Genomic DNA, 22,218 nt, shown 5'->3' with positions numbered 1-22,218 from the left:
TCATAACATTTTTTTTATAACATTTTAATTAATTTGAAATTTATCAAAAAATTTTGTTAGTCTTGAAATTTATCAAATTTATGTAATTTGAAATGAAATTATTCATTACATTTTCCATACAAAATCCATTAATTTTTGCCGAGGTTTTATTCTTTTAAGGTTATGATTATTATTCATTAACTTATCATTATCCCTTTCAAATTTTTTTTTTTTAAAAAAAAACCCTATTAACTTATCAATAGTTGAATACTTTTAATTGGTTGGATGAACAGTTTATTATTTTGCTAAAGAGGATTTTGGGGGCGTAATAGTAATTGGAGGCCTGGAAAAGACGACCAACAGGTGATGGTGATGGTTAGTTAGAGCAGGAGAAGAGTGAAGACCATCCGGTGATGGTTAGTTAGGCCAGCCCAGCCCAGCCCAGCCCAGCCCATTAGAACCAAAAATAAAACCCGGCCTTGACTCACCGAAACACGCCCGAGTCAACTCACCTAACTAAACTTTCGGATTGGGTTTTTCTCTTTCTCTCTCTCTCTATTAGTGTGACTGTGTGAGTTTCGCACCTACATCAAAACCCCCCTTAACATCTTCACATCTCTCTCTCTCTCACTCTCTCTCTCTCTCGCTAACACACTCCCCCTTCTTAGAGAGAGACCCAAAAAAAAAATTAAAAAACCCCTACCCTATGTAATTTTCTTGATATCCAAACAGAAAAAAAAAAAATGTCTCACGCGGTGTTCCAAACGGCGCAAATTATGCCAATAAAGACCTTATCATCATCATCGTCATCATCGAAGGGGGTTGCTGGTGGTCCCTACTTGCCGCCGGTGGCTGGTAAGAAACTTGTTCGCAGTAGGAGGGGAGTTCTGGTACTCAAAGCCTTTTCTTCTTCTTCTTCTTCTTCGTCGTCGTCGGCAGTGGTGGAAGGAGACTCCTCCTCCTCCGTGAGTTTATTGGAGCGTTGCTTGGTAGCGCCACCGGCTGTTTCTTCTTCTTCTTCTTCTATGCTGAGTCCGGTTATGAAAGGGCAGTACGGTGCGTTTGGTGCGGTTACCTTGGAGAAAGGCAAGCTTGATACGTCCCAGAAGCAATCCCAGTCTAGCCCCGAGGTACTTCTTTCTCTCTTCCTTTCTTTCTAACATCTATTAGTGTTTGATTGCTCAGAGTTTTTCACAATTATTTGAGACATTACACTCTACACATTTAGTCTATGTTTCACAATTATTTGGAGATAATTGTGAAACATAACTGTAGGACCTTTTTTGCACAAACTTAAAATTATTAAGAACTAAATGTTTACTTCAAGAATAGAATTCTTGAGATTCATTGCTCTATCTTTGTCTCCAGAATAAATAATTTAAGATTCTGCTGCTTAAGTTTCCTGTTTGAATTTCTATAAGGCTTTTCTTAACATTTAGTACCATAGAGCATAGTTGACATTGTATCAGCCTTATTACAATTTTTCCTTTAACTTAATAGGTCTTGTAACTCTTATATAGCCTTCTGAGATAAAGTGGACTTCTGGTTGTGTTTGAAACTGGTGAAATATCTAAATTATATAACTCCTAAATTATGCAAATATTATTTTAGGGGGAACCAACATATTTATAGATTTGGACTTGGGTGCTGATCTAGGTCTAAGTTCCCAGATTCGAGGTTCTGCATTCCTTTAACCAATTAACTGAATTTCACTGCTTTGATTTGGTTTAAACATGTTGTGATGAAAATTATTCATTGTCTTGAGCAACATGACTGATACTTCTGGAATTGCAGACTGCAATCGGGGGAGGTGGTGGAGATATTGGAAAGAAAATAAATCATGGTGGTGGTGATGGTGGTGATGATGATGGTGATGATGACGATTACTTTGATGACTTTGATGATGGTGATGAAGGGGATGAGGGAGGCCTATTTAGGAGACGTAAATTTCTTGAGGAGGTTAAAATTCTTTTATATGCTCTTGAGTAGATTAAATGTTTTGCCTGTGAGGGCTGTTAATTAGTATTTTCTAATGCAGTAATAATTTTTTGCCTTTTATCAGCTTTTTGATCGTAAATTCGTAGATGCGGTGTTAAACGAGTGGCAGAAGACAATGATGGATTTGCCTGCTGGATTCCGACAAGCTTATGAAATGGTATGGTATTTCTCTAACTACATGCTTTTGGCAAAGAATTATCTCTCCATATACCAACTCAAATTTTGCCACCAGGGTCTGGTTAGCTCTGCTCAAATGGTAAAATTCCTAGCAATCAATGCCCGGCCAACTACTACTAGATTTATCTCCCGAGCACTTCCTGAAGGAATGTCGAGGGCATTTATTGGCAGGTGAATATGCTTCCTTTAATTCCACATCATTGGCTGTCAAAGTTGCAGAGTTCCCATATAATCCTATGCGACATTTACATATTAATCTCTCTCTCTCTCTCTCTCTCTGTTTTTGGTCTTAACTGTTCATATCTGCAACGTTTTTGGGATTGTTTTGTTTTTGGCACTTGAAACAATATATTTTGATAAAATCCCTCAGTATGTTCATTTCCAATAAAAAAAAAGGATCCTAATTATATTCTTAAGGTTTCACTTTTGCTTCCTTAGATGCTGATACAGTAGAAATAGCTCAAGGAATTCAGTTTCTGGCATCAGGCTTATCTTTTTACAAGAATGAAAAAGCTTTACATGTGCATTCACCATGATAATTGAATGTAAAAAAACTAAGCTTACCTGTGTGCATTTATCATAATTTCTGAATATAAAGAAACAAAGCTTCACACATGTGCATTTGCCATGAAATTTGAATATAAAAAACTGTTTCATGACATTGAAACTTTTTGTGTGATGCAAGGTTGCAATTAACCTACAACTTAAACTGATTCCCTTGAAATTTGGGCTTCTTTTAATAGATTCCTGTTCCTGTTCTGTGATATGGCATCTTGTTATTGTCACTACATCTCTCTTCCCCCCCACCCCCTCGCCTCTTTCAATAAAAAAACAAAAAAGAAAGAAAGAAAAGAAAATCCAAGAATGAAAAGAGAAAAGTGAGGAGAATGCAGGGTCCTTGCAGGATATCACCTTATTCTCAAAAAAAAAGTTTACCTTTAAACCAGTTTGGTGGAAAATTCCTCCAACCCACTACATGGCGATTGATAAAACCGTCCATGATATCTTTTAGTCACATGATCTATTTAGTGAGTCATGTGACTTGATTAAGTAATACAAGTGGATGGTTGCATGAATCACCACGTAATGGGTTGGAGGAGGCTTTTGGAGGAAAAATCTATCCTAGTTTTATTCAATTCTTTAGCACTGGATTAGAACCCTTGCATAAGTGCAAGATTAAAGACCTGGTGAACCCCTTGAGATGCAGTAAAGTATTTTATGTTGATTTCTGTCACATGAGGGGACCCTGGGTTTAGAATATGCAGTGTATGAGATAATAGGTATTGATTTGTTAAGGCAATCAAGTTATAATGTAACTCAAGCTTGGACATGTGTCATTTGGGTTCTAAGTATACTCTGGTGTAGGACAGCTGTAGTATGGATGCGTTTAACAATTGTCTTATGTAATAAAGGTGGTGAGTTATGTGTAAATGGAATGGGGAAAATGTACAGGTTTTGGGGTATGTCTACCCCAGCCCCATTTCCATGGAAAATTATCAGTAGGTCTAAGATCCCCCCCTAGGGTTTTTTTCTTTTCCTGGACTGCTGCAAAGGGAAAGATTTTGACAAATGATTAAGTATGTAAGGTATTATTGTTATTGATTGGCGTGTTAGGTGCAAATGGAATGGGGAAAATGTGGACCATTTGCTCCTACAGTCCTATAGCATTTGAGCTGTGGTCCGTGATTTTTTGTTTATTTGGTATACTTTGGGTTATGCCACAGTAGGTTATCGATTTGTTAACATCTTGGGAGGGCAGCTTTGGCCAGAATCGTAATGCCGTTCTATGGAAGATGGTGCCACATTGCTTGATGTGGTGTATTTGGCAGTAGAGATGCTAGTAATTTTGAGGGATGTGAACGTTCTAGCAATGAGCTTAAGTCATTTTTCTTTTACTCCTTGATGGATTGGACTAGAGTTCTTCTATTAGATTCTTCTTTTTCTTTGTTAGAGATGATTGAGCAGTATAATTTGAGAGGATGATTTCATTTTCCTTTTTCTTGTAAATTTTGTCTTTGAGTTAGTGACCCCTTGTACACTCCCTGTGTACTAGGGTGATCCTTTTTTATATCAATAAAACTTATTACTTATCAAAAAAAAAAAAGATTTCATTTTCCTTTTTTGTATGCTAAACTTGCAAGTTTTTGATTTAATAAAGATTTGTTACTTACCTATAAAAATAAAAATAAAAAGAAAAAAAGATTTGTTACTTATCAAAAATAAATAAATAAAGGTGGTGAGTTATATTTGTGAGGACTTCTGGAAGGGTTTTGAGTGGTCATAGGTTGCAAGAGATTGATTGTCATGTTGTTGGGAAGTTTGGAGAGGGGAAAATCAAGGGTTATAAAGTGGATTTTGAATTATCACTTTGGTGTAGAATAAGGATTTAGGCTTTGTAATGATATGGAGGTAGGGTTGAATTTTTTATTGAGAACAAAGCAAGGACAATAGGAATAAGGTTGCTGTTAGCAGGGATTCCAATGTTGGTGACATGAACACTAACAGAGCCTAGGTTTTGTATTTTTAGTTTGCTAGATTTCCTTCTTTGATGAGAAAAAGGTTGGGCGTTAAAGTGTGATTTCTACTGTGAAAAGGAAGTTTTTAAGATTCTCCTCTCGTAGATTTAAAAATGATAGAGATACAGTAGAACAAAAAAGAAGAAATAAAGAATAGAAGGAATTGAAATATCATATTTTTAAAAAAGATGTTTTATCAGTGAAAAAATAAATAAATTGCAACATTATGTGTTTTTTTTTTTTCCACAAAATCACATGCTTAACAAGCAAAGCTATAAATCTCAATTAATTAAGTGCTAACACAACAAGACAGAGTTAGGAGCCTTTTTATAAATATGAGAGCTCTAATTCAAACTAATCCTAATCCTTAGATTAAGTAAATTATAACCCTACATGTAAATTTGTAATTATTGTAATAAGACTTTAACCAATGAGGGCCAAACGACTATGATGGACTCTCAACTAAAACTCCCTTTTCAATTGGTATGGGCCTTTTAATGAGCAAGTCCTAAATCTTTAGTGGGGGTCTTCCAAAGGGTTCTTTTCTTTGAAGCCATGCAGCTGCTGTGTGGCAATCATTCTAATCTTTTGTTTCATAGTGCTTACTAAGATTTAATGAAATATCATACATGATATCATATTATCATGCACTATATAATATAAGTTGTGTCCTACACGTCGAGGGAAAATTATTATGTACTTCCAGAGTACCATAAATGCGTACTCACTCATCTCACATGAATGGTGGGTCCTACTAATTAAATTCATGATGGAACCCACCATTCATGTGAGAGGAGGGACTACGTATTTATGGTACTCCGGGAGTATTTAATAATTTTCTCACATTGAGATTGCATCAAGTGTACACACACACACACACTGCATTATAAGTATATTAAAATTATTAATCTAATTATACTCTCTCTCATGCTGCACAAACAGTACATAAAACAGAAGAGTCCTTACCACGTTAAAAGCACATTAAAATTACTAAGCTAATTATATTCTAGATGAAACTCTACTGCTAAACTTCTGGAAGTTTATAGTTCTATTTCAATTGAAAATCTATTACTAAAAGTTTGAAGAAATTTAAAAGAAATATCATTGGAGATTTCAAAATATTATAATCATCGCCGGTGACCCATTAGTTCTGCTGGTACCTATTGGTGTCCCCAAATGGTGATGTCCAGGGTTTGTATTGAGAAACTACAGAGATTTTCTATGGAGTGGTATTGGTGCTGAAACTAAAGTCCACCTAGTGAAGTGCTCTCAGATTTGTGAACCATTGTAGAGGTGGGGGTTAGGTATTAGATGCTTGAGAAGAGTTAACCAAGCTTTGTTAGGCTAATGGTTGTGGAGATCTGGGACTGAGAGAGATGCTCTTTGGAGAAGAGTCATAGAGGCTGTTTTGTGCCATCAGAGGTACATAATCGTAGGCAATGAAGTATTAGAAATGGATTTAATGTTCTGGATAAACTTCTTTCCCAAATTTTAGACACAATTATATAACAGATAATATCTTTATGTCAACCTCTCAATAATGCTGTGAACAAATTAGTGGTTGATTCTTTTCCATGTGCATTGATTGATTTAATATCAGTAAGCAGTTGAGTCTATCCTCGGATTCTTGTGTAATCAACTAAAATTATTCTGTTGCACAGGATGATTGCAGATCCTGCCTTCTTATATAAGCTTCTTTTGGAGCAGGCTGCTACAATTGGCTGTTCAGTTTGGTGGGAGTTGAAGAACCGTAAGGATAGGTATGTGCTTTATTTATGACAAACTTTATCTGTTATGCCCATTAAATATAATTAACTGATTAGATTCTCTTTACTATGGTTGTAGGATAAAACAGGAGTGGGATTTGGCACTTATTAATGTCCTTACCATAGCAGCCTGCAATGCTGTTGTTGTTTGGTCTCTTGCTCCTTGTCGTTCATATGGTAACACATTCCAAAACGACTTGCAAAATACATTACAAAAACTCCCAAACAATATATTTGAAAAGAGTTACCCACTTCGAGAATTTGACTTGCAAAAGAGAATCCATTCGTTCTTCTATAAGGCTGCAGAGTTGTGTATGGTTGGGTTAAGTGCTGGAGCAGTACAGGGTACAGTATCAAACTTTTTGGCCAGTAAAAAGGGGGGAAGGTAAATGTCTTTTGTTAATCTGTTTTCTTTTCACCTTAAAAGTAGGAAAGTAAATAACTCTGCTTGTGATGGGGCGAAGTATTCAGACAAATTTATTTTGGGTGACCATTAATTGTTGGGCAGGTTGTCTGTGACAATTCCAACCGTGAGTACCAATGCACTTGGTTATGGTGCATTCCTCGGTCTCTATGCAAACCTCAGATATCAGTTGTTAAGTGGATTTGATAGAGCAATGATCAGCCACTTTGATGTTATTGGAGTGGCACTGTTTTTTAGCACAGCTTTGAGGTCTGTTTCTTTCTCTACCAAGTCATTCATGTAAACCCGACAATAGTGCTGGTTCACACTCACTGACTTACGTAGTTTTTGCATTTTCCCATGCTAAATGGATATTTTTAAACCTCTCTCTCATTCTAATTTATTAAATTGATATGATATTGTTGGGGATTTTCTTCATTGTTGATATAATCAATATGTTCACTTAGTTGTATAGTCTTCTAACCGTAGTGGCTTCTCTTTCATTATTGTTTTAGCTTTTGCTAATAGCTTATTCATTTCTAGGAAAGAGCTTCTTATTTATTCTTATATTTATTTATTTAGAACAAAATATGTGCTATTCTGTTGGGTTTATATTCTTGTCAGTTTGTCAATATATATTTTATGTTTGCCTCATATGCTCTGAGAATTCCATCTGGTGGCATTAGCATTCTCTGTCTCCTTGCTTCTATGTCAAAGGACCCATTTACATTTGATGCCAGATTATTCATTAAGGTGTCTTCCTTGATAAATTCCTTCTGTAAGTAATAGATTTGCAATCCTTGTCAGAACTTGTTAATAAGTATCCACATTTTGATTATATTGAAATCTGTAACCATAGATTATGAAAGCTTATTTGTTTGATCGGTATTGGTGTCCAAACTTTATGTACCTAAAATAATTGTCCCTGCCTTTGGATACTTTCATCAGAGCTTGAGCTGTTTAACTTTTGTTAGTACTCATTGTATGCAGGATTTTGAATGTTCAATTAGGAGAGAGATCAAGGCTGGCATGGTTAGGCGTAGAGGCAGATCCACTGGTTCAATCAGATAGTCTCTTGAAGGTTTACAGCAGACCTTCTGAGGATGTTAATAGGGCATCTTCAAAATGGTTTATATCAAAGAATGCCATTGTTTCTGGGCTTGGGCTCCTTGGCATCAAACAGGGGACTGTTGACTCTGTTGCTGATGGGGAACCAGCGGCTCCGAAGGCACGGAGAAAGAGGATTGTCCGGAAGAAGGTGACTACAAGTTGAGCATAGTTCTGTTGATCTAATCACTATCACTGTCCAATTTTGCCATATGATGAAGACATTGAGAGCTTGCTCGCCAAACTTTGGAGAAAGAGCAGGTGGGAGGTATCCATAATGATTCATGGCTGCTTCAGCAGTGGGGCGGCTGAGAGAAAATATAATGACTAGTACAAGAATAATATTTTTGGGGAGGATTTTTTTTTTTTCTCATTAAAGTACTTGCAGTTGATCTAAATTGACATGAATAACAATGCTGTATCCAGAATTGATTGTATCAAAAAAAAGAAAAATTGATTGTTCTTGAAATTTTCTTATAGATTGAAGGTTTAGTTATGATATTACACCTTTTTTTAATGGGAATATTACATTGTTTTGAAAAATAACTTCTAAACATTTCTTTTGGGGCTCTCAAACTTTTCGCAAAAACTGTTTGTCATGTCCCAAACAATTCAATGATTTTGAATTATTGCCATCATTGTCGTTAGTTGTGAATGTTAATCTATTCTATTATCAAATGATCCAACTGCAAATATTTGTAATGAACTTATGTAATTTCACCCCAATTGAGTCAGAATTCAATTCAAGTAAGCCTTGTTTACAAGGATGGTCTCTTATCCTTGAAAAAGGATACAAGAATCCACGCTCTCCCCTAACTAGTTATATGTATCGGATACATGATATATTAGCTTTATTTTTGCAACCTTTTGTATACCTTATAGCTGTGATAGGATCATATTTCGTATCCCCTTGTGGGTGTGATAAATTTGTTAATTTGTTACATCCCAACAGGTGGGATTTCAATTTAATTCGTTACATCTTAGGCTCTTAGCTGGTGGATCACATTTTTTTTATCTTTTGCAAGTGGATGGATATTATTTTATGTGTCGTCTATCCCTAATACGAGGGTCAAAACTAGTATCACATGATAGGCTTGCAAGTGCAATCGTAAAACAAAGTCTATTGCAACAAAAAAATTATTGCTACATAGGGCTATGAAACACTTTTTGCCGGCTAATGTTTGTCATCATTTTCGTCGCCTAATATATCTAAGCAATAAAACTATTTTGTTGCATTATATTTTCCTCACCTAAAGTCATATTTAGGGTTTGTTTGGGATCTACTTATTTTGTTGAAACTGAAAACTTTTTGCTAAAAGTACTGTAGATAAAAGTAAAAGTTAACTGAAATAGTATAGTGAAACCTATGAATAATACCAAAAAGTGCAGTGGGACCCATGAATAATAGCAAAAATAAATTGAATAGTAAAATAAGTTGGCAAAATTAATTATACTAAATGGACAATTAGTTTGAAAAAGTCTACTTGAAGGTGGCAATTGATCATCTTTGCCTAAAATGGAGTGTCATATAAAAGACTTATCACCTTTGCCTATTATTGTTTGTCTTTAATGCAACACCACATGGACCTTTGCTCTAGCTACAACATTGGAAAAGGTACCCTAAGATCACTTCCCTTTACGAACCTTGGAGGATGGCATAATGTTAGGACTCTTTCATAACAATAAGGGGAAATGTTTATTGATAGGGAATATTTTCACCATCCCAAATTTTGGCTAACACCCTAGAGTCTTCAAGTACAAAGGCATCGTTAGACCCAATACCATCATTAGACAATAAACTATCTTTAGGTCCCATGAGCATTGTCAAGCCTTATGTGTATCTTCAGGTGTCCCCAATGTTCGTCAAGCACCCCAGAGATCATCAAGCCCCCTGAGTGCTCACTAATATCTGTGACAATAGTTAAATTTACTCATCTGATACAAAACATAGTAGACGAAGCAATGCATGAATGACGACCCTTCATATTTAGCTCCACACACAGTTTACAAGTTCTCCACTCTAGTATCTCCATATGGAAAGAACTTTCACACCATGCCCACAGATTCTTCTACACATTCGTATCCTCCAAACATGGAAAGTTAGGCCCAAGGATCTTAGAACATTTGCTCCATACTCTTCCTATAAGGAAAGAGCCTACATTCACAGGATCTTGGTCAACTCTATACCACTATATAAGCACCATGCCCCCTCCTTTCCAAGGTACATTTCTTGGCTCTCAAACATTTGGAGTTATTGGAGATTATTCAATCCCACAGGTTGATCTTTGGTTTCCAACTTACTTTCTTACTTATACTTTCATAATTTTTTTTATAAGACTTACACTTTCATAATTATAATAATAAAAAATAAATAAAAGAATGTAACTTTGTTTTGGTTAAGAGTACAGTTGTTAATTTATCATGGCACTGCATATTCACTCATTCGTAACTTCATTATCACTAGAATATTAGAGTTATTGCTCAATGTAACATGAAATACTAATCAAGAGTGGTGGGAGAAGAGGGGGGGGGGGGGTAGAGAGAGAGAGAGAGCGCTTTTCCTATGTCTTATTTTTTTTATAAACATCAATTTTTTATTACAAAGAAAAAAAAAAACTCCAAACAAAGAAAACACAGCAAAAAGAAAGGAGATTATATAACATAAAGAAAATTAGCTTCCACTGGGGGCAATTTGTAACATCAAAGGAACCTACAAAATTATTAAGAAAGGACCACCTTGCTAGAGTATGAGTTGCCATATTTGCCTTCCTAGGGACCCAACAAACTGTTGGATTAGGTAGAGACTCTAGTGCTACAATAGTCTCTTGAGTGATTGTTTTAATCCTCCATGAAACCTCCTAGCAATGCTTAGAAACGGTGTTGAGGCAAATTTGAAAATCTCCTTCGAAGGTGATAGCTAATGAATTCATCTGGTTAGCAAGAGATACAACCCATCTCAACACCTCAACTTCAGCCTAGAGAGGGGAGTTGGTGTTTGCTTTATTTGAGCGAACAAATATCAAGTCCCCTCTCTAGTCTCTAGTCACAACAGTAAAAATGAAATAAGAATGGTCCATTGATGCATCTACATTAATTTTGATGGTGCCTTTAACTAGTTTGGTCTAGCTAAAAACACTTCTCAGAGGTTCATTTCTCTCCTTTGAAGCTACCTGCTGCCTCAAACTAGTGTCCTCAATAAGAATTTTTTCCAATGAGGATTTGACCTCCACAAAGCAAGGGGACCTTCCCTCAAACACCACTTTATTTCTGTATTTCCAAATTTGATCGCATAAGAGGGCTCCAAATAGAAAGAACTCATTTTCCTCTACTTCTAAATTTAAGATATTGGCTGGACATAGAATGAGCTTCATAAAGTGGGAAATAGATGAGAGATTTAAAAAATTCAACCTAATCCCCCATTTACTTCCAACCCATAAACCTCTAGCCATAAAGCAATTAAAGAAGAGATGGAGAGTAGATTCAAAAAAATATATAAATAAATCTATGGTGAAAACACCATTTTGATCCTTACCTTTTGGAATCACAATCAATTTGGTTCTTACATTTTTGTAGCAGTCAATTTGATCTCTGTTATTTTCAACTTACAGTTAATTTGGTCCTTACTGTTAACTCACTAACGGAAAATGCCTACATGACAAATGGTGTGCATAGTTGACACACACTTGGATAATAAAATAAAATAAAATAAAAAAAAATATATATATATATATATATATTTAATTGCTATTGATAATAAAATAAAATAAAATAAAAAAAAATATATATATATATATATATATTTAATTGCTATGTAAGAAAACCACATCAGCAATTTTAAGAATAAAAAAATGCACGTCAGAAAAACAAAAACAAAAAATTTGAAAAGATGAGTTTTTTAAAAAATTCCCTTGATTTTCTTAGTGTTTCATAACAACCAAACACAACCCAAAAAACAACCCCACATACAAAAATCAAACTCAGCATAGGGTTGGGTCAGGTTAGCTCAACAAGCATTTTCTATTCTTGTTTTGGCAATGAGGAGTTGCAATTGCAGAGAATGAATTGAAGAAGTAGAAGGAGGATGTCATTGTGTTTTGGATTGAAGTCTGAACTTGGGAGTGGAGGTGTTTATTGAGGTGGTATTGGAAAGTGATGCTAGCAAGCAACGTGGCTTATGCTGTTTGAATTTTTCTGAAAACCAATTAGGTTTTGCAAATTCCATTCTTCGATACCTTAGCTAAAGTGTTCTCTCTTTCTCTCTCTCAGGTTCATTTATTTTCTCTCTCTTTTAGATATGGTTTTGTACTTGCCCAGATCTAGGTTCAAGCTCCACCACCGAGATTGAAATGCACTTGCCGAATTCGATGGTGTTGTTGGCTACTGGAGTTTGCGGTGGTGTTGCTGTGTTCGTTGTAGTGGCTTACTGGCTTGGAGTTTGTGGAGAATTTTTGGGGTTGAATTTTATTTTTATGTGTGTGGTTTGCTATGTTTGGCTTCCAAGAAACTCTAAGAAAATCTGGGAAGTTTTTTTTTTTTTAACTCCTCCTTTTAAATTTTTTGTTTTGTTTTTCTAATATGAATTTTTTTCATTCTTAAAATTGCTAATGTGATTTTTAGAGAGAAATTAAGTATTTTTTATATTTTTTTATTAGCCATGTGTGTGCCAGTTGTGTACAACATTTGCCACATAAGTATTTTCCATTAGTGAGTTAATAGTAGAGACTAAATTGACTGCAAGCTAAAAATAACAATGACCAAATTGACTACTACCAAAATGCAAGACTCTCATCATTCCAAATATCTTGGTCTCCCTTCCATTATTGGTAGATCAAAATCATTGGTCTTCGCGGATATAAAACAAAGGGCGGGGCAAAAGCTTGTTGGGTGGAAAGGGAAGCTCCTCTCAATAGGGTGGAAGGAAATCCTGATCAAGGTAGTCGCTCAAGCTGTCCTAACATACACTATGAGTTGTTTCTGGCTTTGTGAAGAACTAAAGAGCATAAAGATGAATTTTTCGTGGGGACAAAAAGAGCAGGAGACGAAAATTGCTTGGATTAGTGGGCGAAGGATGTGTAAGTCAAAGACCAAGGGAGGTATGGGGTTTCGTAACCTACAAGCTTTTAACCTCGTAATGCTAGAATTCTCTCAAACCCAGATTCTCTAGCGACCAGAGTGTTTAAGGCTAGATATTCCTAGGATGTCCTCAATGTGAAGCTTGGTGCTTCACCCTCATACTCTTGGAGAAGCATACACAGTAGCTTGAAGGTGATTCAAGAACACACTAGATGGAGGGTAGGGAATGGAAAGCTCATTCACATATGGGATGACAAGTGGCTGCCCACCCTTCCACTTACAAAGTCATCTCCCCCCCCCCCCCTCCACCTAAAAACATTGCTGAATACCCCATGGTTTCTACCTTCATTGACCAAGACACAAGATGGTGGAAGGTGGAAACCCTTTGAGCTACCTTCCTTCCTTTTGAGGTAGAGAAAATTCTCAAAATACCTCTAAGCTACAACATGATTGAAGACAATATCATTTGGTTGGGTAACAAGAAAGGGGGAATTCATCGTAAAGAGTGTTTACCACATTGCCCATAAGCTGATTGATAGCATGGAGGAAGGTGAGAGCTCATTGGGAGACCGAGAACCCTATTATGGCGAAGCTTGTGGTGCTTAAAACTCCTTGCAAAAATAAAAATTATTGCATGAAGAGGATGTGTCAATGGTCTCCCTACCCTTAAGAATCTTGATCTTAGAGGTATCAATACCCTAGGAACTTACCAAATTTGTGGAAAAGCTTTTGAAACTCTCCATCATGCCCTTCTCTCTTATGACTTCACCAGTCAGGTATGGCATCTTTGGTTAAAGGGAACCCAAACCCCCCTCACTGGTAGCTAGAATTTTTTGGACTCAGTTTTGAAACTCCTATCAGAAGGCTGCTCTAAGGCTTTAGAATCATTCTTCGCCACTGCCTGGGAAATCTGGTTCAACAGGAACCAAGTAATTCATAATGAATTAGGTTCCCACCCAAGCCAAATGGGCAAAAACAATATTGTTGATTTCAAGGAGACTGCAACCTCTGACCCTCCCCCTCAAAGGCCTTCCCCCTAGAAGGATGCCCGCCCCCCCCCCCCCCCCCCACCACAAATGAAACCTTTAAAATCAAGGTGGATGGAGCTTCTGCCAATGATGGCAATAACTCCAGCATTGGAGTTATCATTGGGATAATAAAGGCCACCAATTGTTGCACTAAGAAAAGTTTTGCAAGCCCACTACCCAATAGAAGTTGTGGAAATACTAGCTCTTGAGTAGGGAGTTCTGCTGGCTTAGGAAATGGCATTGTCCCAAGTCATTTTTGAATCCAATGCTCTCAAAGTCATTCAAACCATCAATGAAGGCATCACAAACAGCAAAGCAAGCCACCTCATCCAGGGAATCCAGCTTGCCTGAGACACCTTCACTAGCTATAGCTTTCAGCACCTAAAAAAGGACTACAACAAAGTTGCCCATGGGCTTGTTCAAAATGGTAGGCAAAGCAACACAACACTCTTATGGAAGGGAGTCAAACCTCCTATTAAATTAAATGATGCTATGATTTTTATGGTTATCACTTTGGTACGAATGAATTAGTTGGTTTTAATTTTTGAGAAAGGAATAGACAAAAAAGAAAGAAATAAAATAGAAGAGGGGCTAAATTAACGGTGGGTTAGATTTAATGTGAAATCATTAGTCAATTGTGTTATTAGGTAGATGAGGGGTTTAGAATCCAAATGCAAAACGTTTCAACTTTTATGTAAAGTGGATTGAATAGACTAAAATAAACCTAAATGGGCCCAACAGATTGAACTAGCTAAAGTGAATTGAATTGGTTTGAATGGACCAAAATAGGCTAAAATAGGCCAAAATAAACTAAAATATTAATTACTATAATTCAGCCTTTAGAAACTACCTTACATAAACATAAATATTATGTGACGTTAAAAATCTTTTTTTTTTGGCACTTTGGCTGTAGCAGCCATGGATAACAGAGTTCTGGATAGGGCTTTTGTGTTGGGAATGTGCAAATTCTACACTACAGCCGTGTCTTGTACTTTGTAGTCTTTGTTGAGTGACTGTATCTCGAGTCGACATCCTAATAACTCCTAGTAAAGTAAATACACAAATCAATGTCAGGACATGTATTGGGTTTGGGGGGTTTTCAGCTTCTTCACCCAATCATCAATATCAGCCTCAGCCAAGGAAAGGGAAATGGGTCAAGCTTCTCTTTACTCACCAACTCCAACTATTTCTGTTCCAATTCCATTTCAAAACGACTACTATTATCTTTATGGAGCTCTACAACTATAACTGCAACATCATCATCATGTACTCCAAAACTAAAGACCCAAGCAACGAAGTCCCAGGCTGGTTCTTCTTCTTCATGGCCCCAACAACAAGATCAAAAACAAGAAGAAGAAGAAGAAGAAGAAGAAGAAGAAGAAGACTATCAAGTAGTGACAGCTATAAGAAGCCAATTCAACGACATTTTAATTCTCGATACTCCAAATTCCAGGATGCTGCTTCTCGACGCTACTCGTATACTCTCTCATAATAAAAGCCTAGTTATTAAAACAACTTCACTCACCCCTACTCTTCGAGTTCACTTCTGACCCAGTTGTCTTTCTGTGTTTTCTTTATGTTGATGCATGCAGATAATGTTCATAGTATTCTTTACAAGGACCAGAAATGGACTGGTTCCTATTGGGTATGTCAAGCTTTTCTCTTTCTTTATTGTTTCCTTTATTTGCTTGAATATGATAATTCAAACCAGATAATTGCTGCCAATTAAGCATATTAATTTAATGAATTATGCAAATTATTAGATTGTGTCCTACTTTTGGTTTTATTGTTGACAAAAATATTCATGATATTCCTTTTTCTGAGCTCGGTATTGAATTGGTACTTCGTGGTCATAACTCATAAGCCTCTTACATATAGCAGGCAGTGTGAGAGTACTAATGTCAATAAGTTGGATATGCATATTTTTGCTTTCTATCAATTTCCTATGTACTCTTGGCATCTTAGTAGTGTGCTGATGAGGTTATTGCTTATCCTTTTTTTTTTTTCTTCTCATTTTGTAATAAAATATCTTCACCTTTTGTCTTTCAAATTTGATATATGGGTTTCGCCATTTGTTTCCCCATTGTCGTATCATAATCTCACAATTGAACAAAAATTCTAGTTTGAATAGTAGAGGGGAAAGTAGTTCTTAGTACCATCCGGTGAAGAGCACAATTGAACATTATAATTCTCTTGCACCAGAGTACCTTTTGTGGTAGATTTTGTCTTTCGTCTTATCTCTCATAACCTGCTTGGTCTCAATACTTTTATTTGAAATATATTTGTCTCAAGAGTGATGAGCTGGATCCTAAGGCTTTCACTGGATTTTCTTAAGGCTTCAGCAAGAGAGAGAGAGAGGATGAATAGGATTGAAATCTGCTTTAAGATAACTTTTGTCTCCATTGATGTAATTTTTCTTGAGCATGTCTACTACTAATCAGCTCTCATATCTCTTCTAGGCTTCAAGCAAATTGGTACTTGAGAAGGTAAAAGGGAGTGGACAAAGTACTTGTTTCTATTGTTTTCTGACTTTCCAATTAGAAATTCACCTAATTTTTTGCCAATAATGCTAATAAGCATGTTGGCATATTCACAAGTGAGTGATGTGGTTGTTTAAGTAGTAAAGTCTCATATTGGATAATAATGACAAGAGTGAGTAGTTAATAACATAATTGGGTCCATTGGCTATAGCTTTTGGGTCAAGTGGTACCCTGATATGTTATATTAACTCTTCAATTGGAATCTTCCCAAGGTGTTATTTGCCCAACAAAGTAGATAGGAGTGTATACTAAATAATAACCAGAAACTAGTCAACTACTGTCACAAGGGTACCATGCTTCGTTGTCTGCACAAAGATAGATCCCCTTTCGGTTGATACAATATCTCATGAAGGTCATGAAGAGTGGGTGAAAAGAGATTTGTGTAAATTTCATACTTCAAACCTACTAATAAATAAAAAGGGGGAAAAAGAGAATTATGTTTCCTCTTGACACCACATGCTCTAAGTCCTGCTTTCCTTGTCCTGAAGTTTTCCTGGTGTTGTATGATGTGGCAAAGTCTTTAACTTTGCCATGTATATGATAAGTGACTAGTACATTTACATGGTTTTCTTCCTTAGCTGATGTTTTTTCCTTGGGAAGTTGAGGAAAAAAAAAAGCTTTTTTCTGGTGTTTGATTCCACTCCATGCATCCTTTGGAGTAGCCTCAAAATTTCTAGAAGAATATTGTATTTTATGATCTTTGGGATCTATTCATCTGATAAGACGCTAAGAATTCTCATAACAAAAAAAATGTATGATAAGCTTTTTACAACTTTCTAGAGGGCAATGGATTTAATTTTTATTTTTTTAATGACATGGAACCTCACCAAGGCAGGGCGCCTTGGACCCATCCCTATGAGTAAACCACAGATATAAGACTCCACCTACCAGAAAAAAATATTATATTATACTACCAATCTCAGCTGTCCATTCGATGTTAAAAATCATTCAAATGTTCAATTTTATGTTAAGGCTATCACTACCTGATTATTTTTCTCAAATTCTTTGTATTTGGAGAAATAAAGAATACAGCCATGAGGAAGTTACATCCTGCTCGTTTACCCTCACTCTCTATGGTAACATTTATGTGTGTGTGTGTGTGTGTGTGTGTGTGTGTGTGTGTGTGTGTGTGTGTGTGCACGTCTTTTAATTGAAAAATAAAATTCCTTTCCATTGATGGGTTCTTTGAATGTGTTGCATTATACAGGATGAGTTTGCTAGCTTGCCGGCTATTGTCCCAAAAGGTCCCATTGCTATCTTTGGTTTGGTAACTCTTTAAATAATGTGGATATCTTCTTTGAGATTATTGTAATACATATCTTTCTGAACCAAACTTGTTATTTCATGAATGAAATATTATTCTTATTCTGTCAGGGTGGCGGAACTACTGCTCGTCTAATGCTTGACTTGTGGCCATCATTGCAACTTGAAGGCTGGGAGATTGATGAAATTGTAGGGTACACTAAGTATCTTGTCCAACTTAATAATTTAAATTTCTTAAGGCTATATACATTATAAAGATCTGGGACCAACTTCAAGCTTGAAGATCCCAGAAATTACATTGATCAACTAATCTTTTAAAGGAAGCCCACAAAGAACCTCTCACAATGTGCTAGTTATACCACCCAGAAATTCTGATTTGAGAAGCATTGGCCTGGATTCTCTTAAAATGTCAATATCTTAATAAAGTGCATCCACTGAAATACACCATATATCTATGAACCTCTAAAACTTATTGGTCTCTTGATCTATTGTCATATGAAAAGCTGAAGAAGGTAGTACTAAGAGGGAATCACCTAGTTCTTCCTACTAGGGTATTTCTTTAAAATAATGAAATGAACAATATATCATAGAACTTCTCTCAAGAATATATGCAGTGTTGACTGTTTATGCACGCTGTTTGGAGCTGCTTCTATATTGTTAGAAATATTAGGATTCTCAATAACTTAAGCTTTTGGGACAATCAGTAATTTAAAATGGTATCAGAGCAAGAGGTCCTAAGTTCGATTATTGTCCCCTTTACTTTACCTCTCATTTAAATTCTCATGTGTTGAGTCTCACTTATTAAAAGGTATTTTGAGCCCACATGTGAGGGAGACTGTTAGAAATATGTGGTTAAATGATTAAATTTACCATATCTCGTTGCTTAAGCTTTTGGGACAATCAATAATTTTTAACATGTACTATTGCAACTTCACTATTACATAGTCTATTGCAGCAATGTCTAAGAAGTAAGAAGAAAGATTAATGAGCCTATTTCAAGTAGCAATCTTAATTTGAAATTTATATTCCATGGGAATTTATTTATTGTAGGATATGAAAACACATTGTGCAAGAACATTGAGATTTTACAGGGCCCTCTATTTATTGCTAAACATTTAGTAAAGGTGCAAGTATAATATCAGCTATTATATTGCAATTATGAAGCACATTAGCTGTGGAAGGAAATTTATAATCATTTCAGAGGCTTATAATGGTTTGGATTTTCTAGCTTTCTATTAGCTTTGAAGAAACATTTTTCTCCTAGCTATAGGATCAAATAGGAGCTTTATATGCTGCTTTCCTACTAAGTAACATGGTTTAAAAAACATATTAGCAATAATACTTACATTGGATGTTATTACAGTGGTTTTAATCCAAATGTTTCTTACACTGATAGCATATCTGCATTAGTTAAATGCTTGAAAGCTTTTGGTTCCCGGGTTGACTGCATCCTTAGCTCATAATTTTTCTATTCTAGTTAATTGAGAAATCGAGAGAATATCTTGGGCTTTCGGATCTTGAGAAACGCACTGTAGCTGGTGGCATTCTTAATGTTCATATTGGTGATGCCCTTTCACAGTCAGTTAATGCTTCTGGAGGGTTTGCTGGTGAGATTCCTTTCTGCATTGCTTTTGTATTACCTATTTCATCTCCTTCTGTTTCTTTTTAGGACTTTTTGGATGGTTTGAATTTTGGAACTAGATTTATGTTTTGAGGTACTTTTGGATGGGTTGTGGGTCTTGTTAGTCTCTTAGTGGACTTCTCTACTCATCTTTTTTTAAAAAAATAAATAAATAAAAACGTGAAGCATGTTTATTGTTTCAATTTTCATAGTTTTTGTCATCTAATTTAATTGCACTTCAATCTCTAGGAAATGCCTCCTTTTACTAACTCATTTCTTCTTTTTCACAAGGATGGCTTTTAGTTGTACTTTGCTCCCCTTTGTCTCACTAAGTTGTGCTTGAAATGATATCAGGCATTGTTGTTGACTTGTTTTCTGGTGGAAAAGTATTGCCGCAGTTGCAAAAGGTTTGTATCTCACTTTCTTACATGAAGGGTTGGGACTTGGCTTTTGACATGGTGCCATGGTCTTTGATATTTCCTGTTCAAAGTTCTCCAGCACAGTATAAGTGCTGTTTTAAATTTAAATTTGTTAAAAAGTTTCAATCATCTCTTCAATTGTTAATGCACTTTACTGTAATCATCTTGTCCTTCGAGCCAAGGTTCTACACACTCTCTGCTGTCATCCACAAACACTGCTTGACTATTTCTTTGTTGATTTTTCCTTGCTTTCTGGTCTTTGGCAGGTTCAAACCTGGTTAGAATTGAATGATAGATTGATGTCAAATGGTCGTCTCATGGTGAACTGCGGTGGCATTGATGAAGCAGCTGATGTGATAGATGGAGTGGTCCATCCCAAAAATTCTTCAATTGATGGTACCTGGGTGCAAAATTATACTATCAAGGCACTATCCAAAGCATTTCCTGGAAAAGTAGGGATTCTTTCATGAAAATATTATGTTCATTTGTGAACAAACGTGGCTGCATCTTTTTCAAGAAATACATAGTAGGATTACAAAATAAATCCAAAAGGATGAGCAACTTTTACAGTGCATTGAAGAGAAAGTTCAGAAAGGAATTTAGGACATGTTTAGTTGTCCAGTGTTATTCAATGGTTCCAATCATATTTTGCAAACACATAAACTACCCCTGTTACAGATTTTTTATTTATTTTTTTCCGACTGTTGCACTTAGTGATGGTTGAAACTCTTAAACCCTTCATAAAATTTTATGCAAAACACAATAAAACATTTTAATTTCAATGGACATGCCCTTTGCTGCCTGGCCAATTTAGTGTTAAGAAATAGTAGAAAAGGTAATCTTTGATGGTTGAAAATCTTAATCCTTTCATAAAATTGTATGCAAAACAAAATAAAACATTTTAATTTTCACTGGACACTCAAACAGGCCCTTTGCTGCGGGGCCAAGAAATAAAAGAAAAGGTGATCTTTGTAGTGGCTGTAAATATGACTCATAGACTCTAATTGTGGATCATCTTATGCATTGTTTGATAATAGCATAATTTCACTTAAGAAGCTAATAATAGGTTGATACTTGATTAGAACAGTAGAGAATCTATAGAGAATGGAGAATCAATGGTTAGCTGATGGCTAGTAGTTATCAAAACTGAACCTTTGGTGGTTTGCTTGATGACTGTTAAGGGTGGATCAGAGATGACACTACCTATAGAATTTTTGTCTCATTAAGGATGGTAATGCAGAGGATTTAGGGATAAAAATGATGCAGGACAGAAGAATAGGATTCTTGAAGACACCTTAAGTAATTTATACTAATAGGGGACTGTTCAAACAAGAATATCAAGCTTTAATGGGCTAGGCATGTGGATAGGGACAGACATAATAAGATTTTTGTAGGGTTCTTCATTACTCATAATTCTCATATTGTATTGTTGAAGTTATGATTTTAATCCAATTGTGATAGAGGAGTAATGCTTGCAGCTTCTTGCTCAAGCTGGTGTCAGTGAGACATTCCTAGCTTGTATCGTCTGACTAATCATCCAATAGATTGTAAACATTGATTATAAATGAGCATGTATTAAATTATGATGCGCTTTTCCTTGTCTGTAAGTTTTGAGTTTCTTGTTATTATTTACCAGTGCCCTTAAGACAGAAGAAAACTAACAGTTTGAAATTTGAATGATAGTTAAGCTGGAAGAGAATGCCAAAAAGAGAAGGTGAAAATTATCTTGCACTCACAGGACCTTTGCCAGATTTGATTTCATGGTCTGCTATAGTCCCAGATCCGCTGAGGACAGCAGTAAAGCAATGGAAGCCTTGTGGAACCTTTTCATGAAAGCCTGCTCTAGGCTTGTGATAAATGTGAGACTAAAAACTTTTCACAATCAAAGTTGCATTGACACCTCCTTGTGCTGTTTTTGGAGTCATTTCACTAAAAGACAATGAATCATGTGACATAAAGAGAGTTGTGTGTTCTGAGGTTCTATCCAATGGTTAAACTGTTTTCTTTCTGTACCCATCCTCTGCTTAAAAATCCACTGTTCCAGTTATTAAGGAGATGAATTTTAACTGCAATAAGTAGTAGGTTGTTGTAACGCCCCAAAATCATAAATAATAAAAGTCTATTCAATCTAAATAATCCATAAACAATATTAAATAAAAGCAACTAGCAACTTAAAATCTCATCACAAATGTCAGAGCTGTAATCTACCAAAGATAAAACAACCTTAAAATAATTCTCCAGTATAATGTTTAATGCCATAAAAATAATAATAAAATTTTCAGTTACACAAAATAATTCGTAACTATCGTCTTCCAAAAATTTTTACTC

The 22,218-nt window shown here is 35.7% G+C and overlaps 2 protein-coding genes across 3 annotated transcripts; both read left to right on the top strand.

The window, feature by feature from the left end:
• Nucleotides 1-535: 535 nt before the first annotated feature.
• Nucleotides 536-8,425, top strand: LOC112028463 (protein RETICULATA-RELATED 1, chloroplastic). Its single transcript, XM_024061156.2, has 8 exons — nt 536-1,109; nt 1,774-1,938; nt 2,042-2,134; nt 2,210-2,325; nt 6,332-6,430; nt 6,516-6,821; nt 6,945-7,109; nt 7,830-8,425. Exons 1-8 carry the CDS (start codon nt 723-725, stop codon nt 8,110-8,112), a joined length of 1,614 nt encoding a protein of 537 aa, XP_023916924.2. The 5' UTR covers nt 536-722; the 3' UTR covers nt 8,113-8,425.
• Nucleotides 8,426-14,934: 6,509 nt separating this feature from the next.
• Nucleotides 14,935-21,898, top strand: LOC112028444 (uncharacterized). Of its 2 annotated transcripts, none has more exons than XM_024061134.2 (8): nt 14,935-15,523; nt 15,640-15,692; nt 17,795-17,854; nt 17,962-18,039; nt 19,328-19,457; nt 19,826-19,878; nt 20,157-20,342; nt 21,574-21,898. In XM_024061134.2, exons 1-8 carry the CDS (start codon nt 15,115-15,117, stop codon nt 21,721-21,723), a joined length of 1,119 nt encoding a protein of 372 aa, XP_023916902.1. In that variant the 5' UTR covers nt 14,935-15,114; the 3' UTR covers nt 21,724-21,898. The 2 variants fall into 2 exon arrangements, with proteins under 2 accessions (XP_023916902.1, XP_023916903.1); XM_024061135.2 differs by having other exon boundaries at nt 21,579-21,807.
• The last annotated feature ends 320 nt before the right edge of the window (nt 21,899-22,218 follow it).

The sequence above is a fragment of the Quercus suber genome, unplaced genomic scaffold (assembly GCF_002906115.3).
Source record: "Quercus suber isolate HL8 unplaced genomic scaffold, Cork oak 2.0 scaffold_408, whole genome shotgun sequence".
NCBI lineage: Eukaryota > Viridiplantae > Streptophyta > Magnoliopsida > Fagales > Fagaceae > Quercus > Quercus suber.
This window is presented reverse-complemented; position numbering and strand designations above follow the sequence as displayed.

Bases quoted from the DNA above. Each gene is read 5' to 3' on its own strand.
- LOC112028463 (XM_024061156.2), top strand. From the start codon at position 723: ATGTCTCACGCGGTGTTCCAAACGGCGCAAATTATGCCAATAAAGACC. The intron at 1,110-1,773 runs GTACTTCTTTCT...CTGGAATTGCAG, and splicing joins AATCCCAGTCTAGCCCCGAG to ACTGCAATCGGGGGAGGTGG. The intron at 2,135-2,209 runs GTATGGTATTTC...TTTTGCCACCAG, and splicing joins TCCGACAAGCTTATGAAATG to GGTCTGGTTAGCTCTGCTCA.
- LOC112028444 (XM_024061134.2), top strand. From the start codon at position 15,115: ATGTCAGGACATGTATTGGGTTTGGGGGGTTTTCAGCTTCTTCACCCA. The intron at 15,524-15,639 runs GTATACTCTCTC...TGATGCATGCAG, and splicing joins GCTGCTTCTCGACGCTACTC to ATAATGTTCATAGTATTCTT. The intron at 18,040-19,327 runs GTAGGGTACACT...TTTCTATTCTAG, and splicing joins GCTGGGAGATTGATGAAATT to TTAATTGAGAAATCGAGAGA.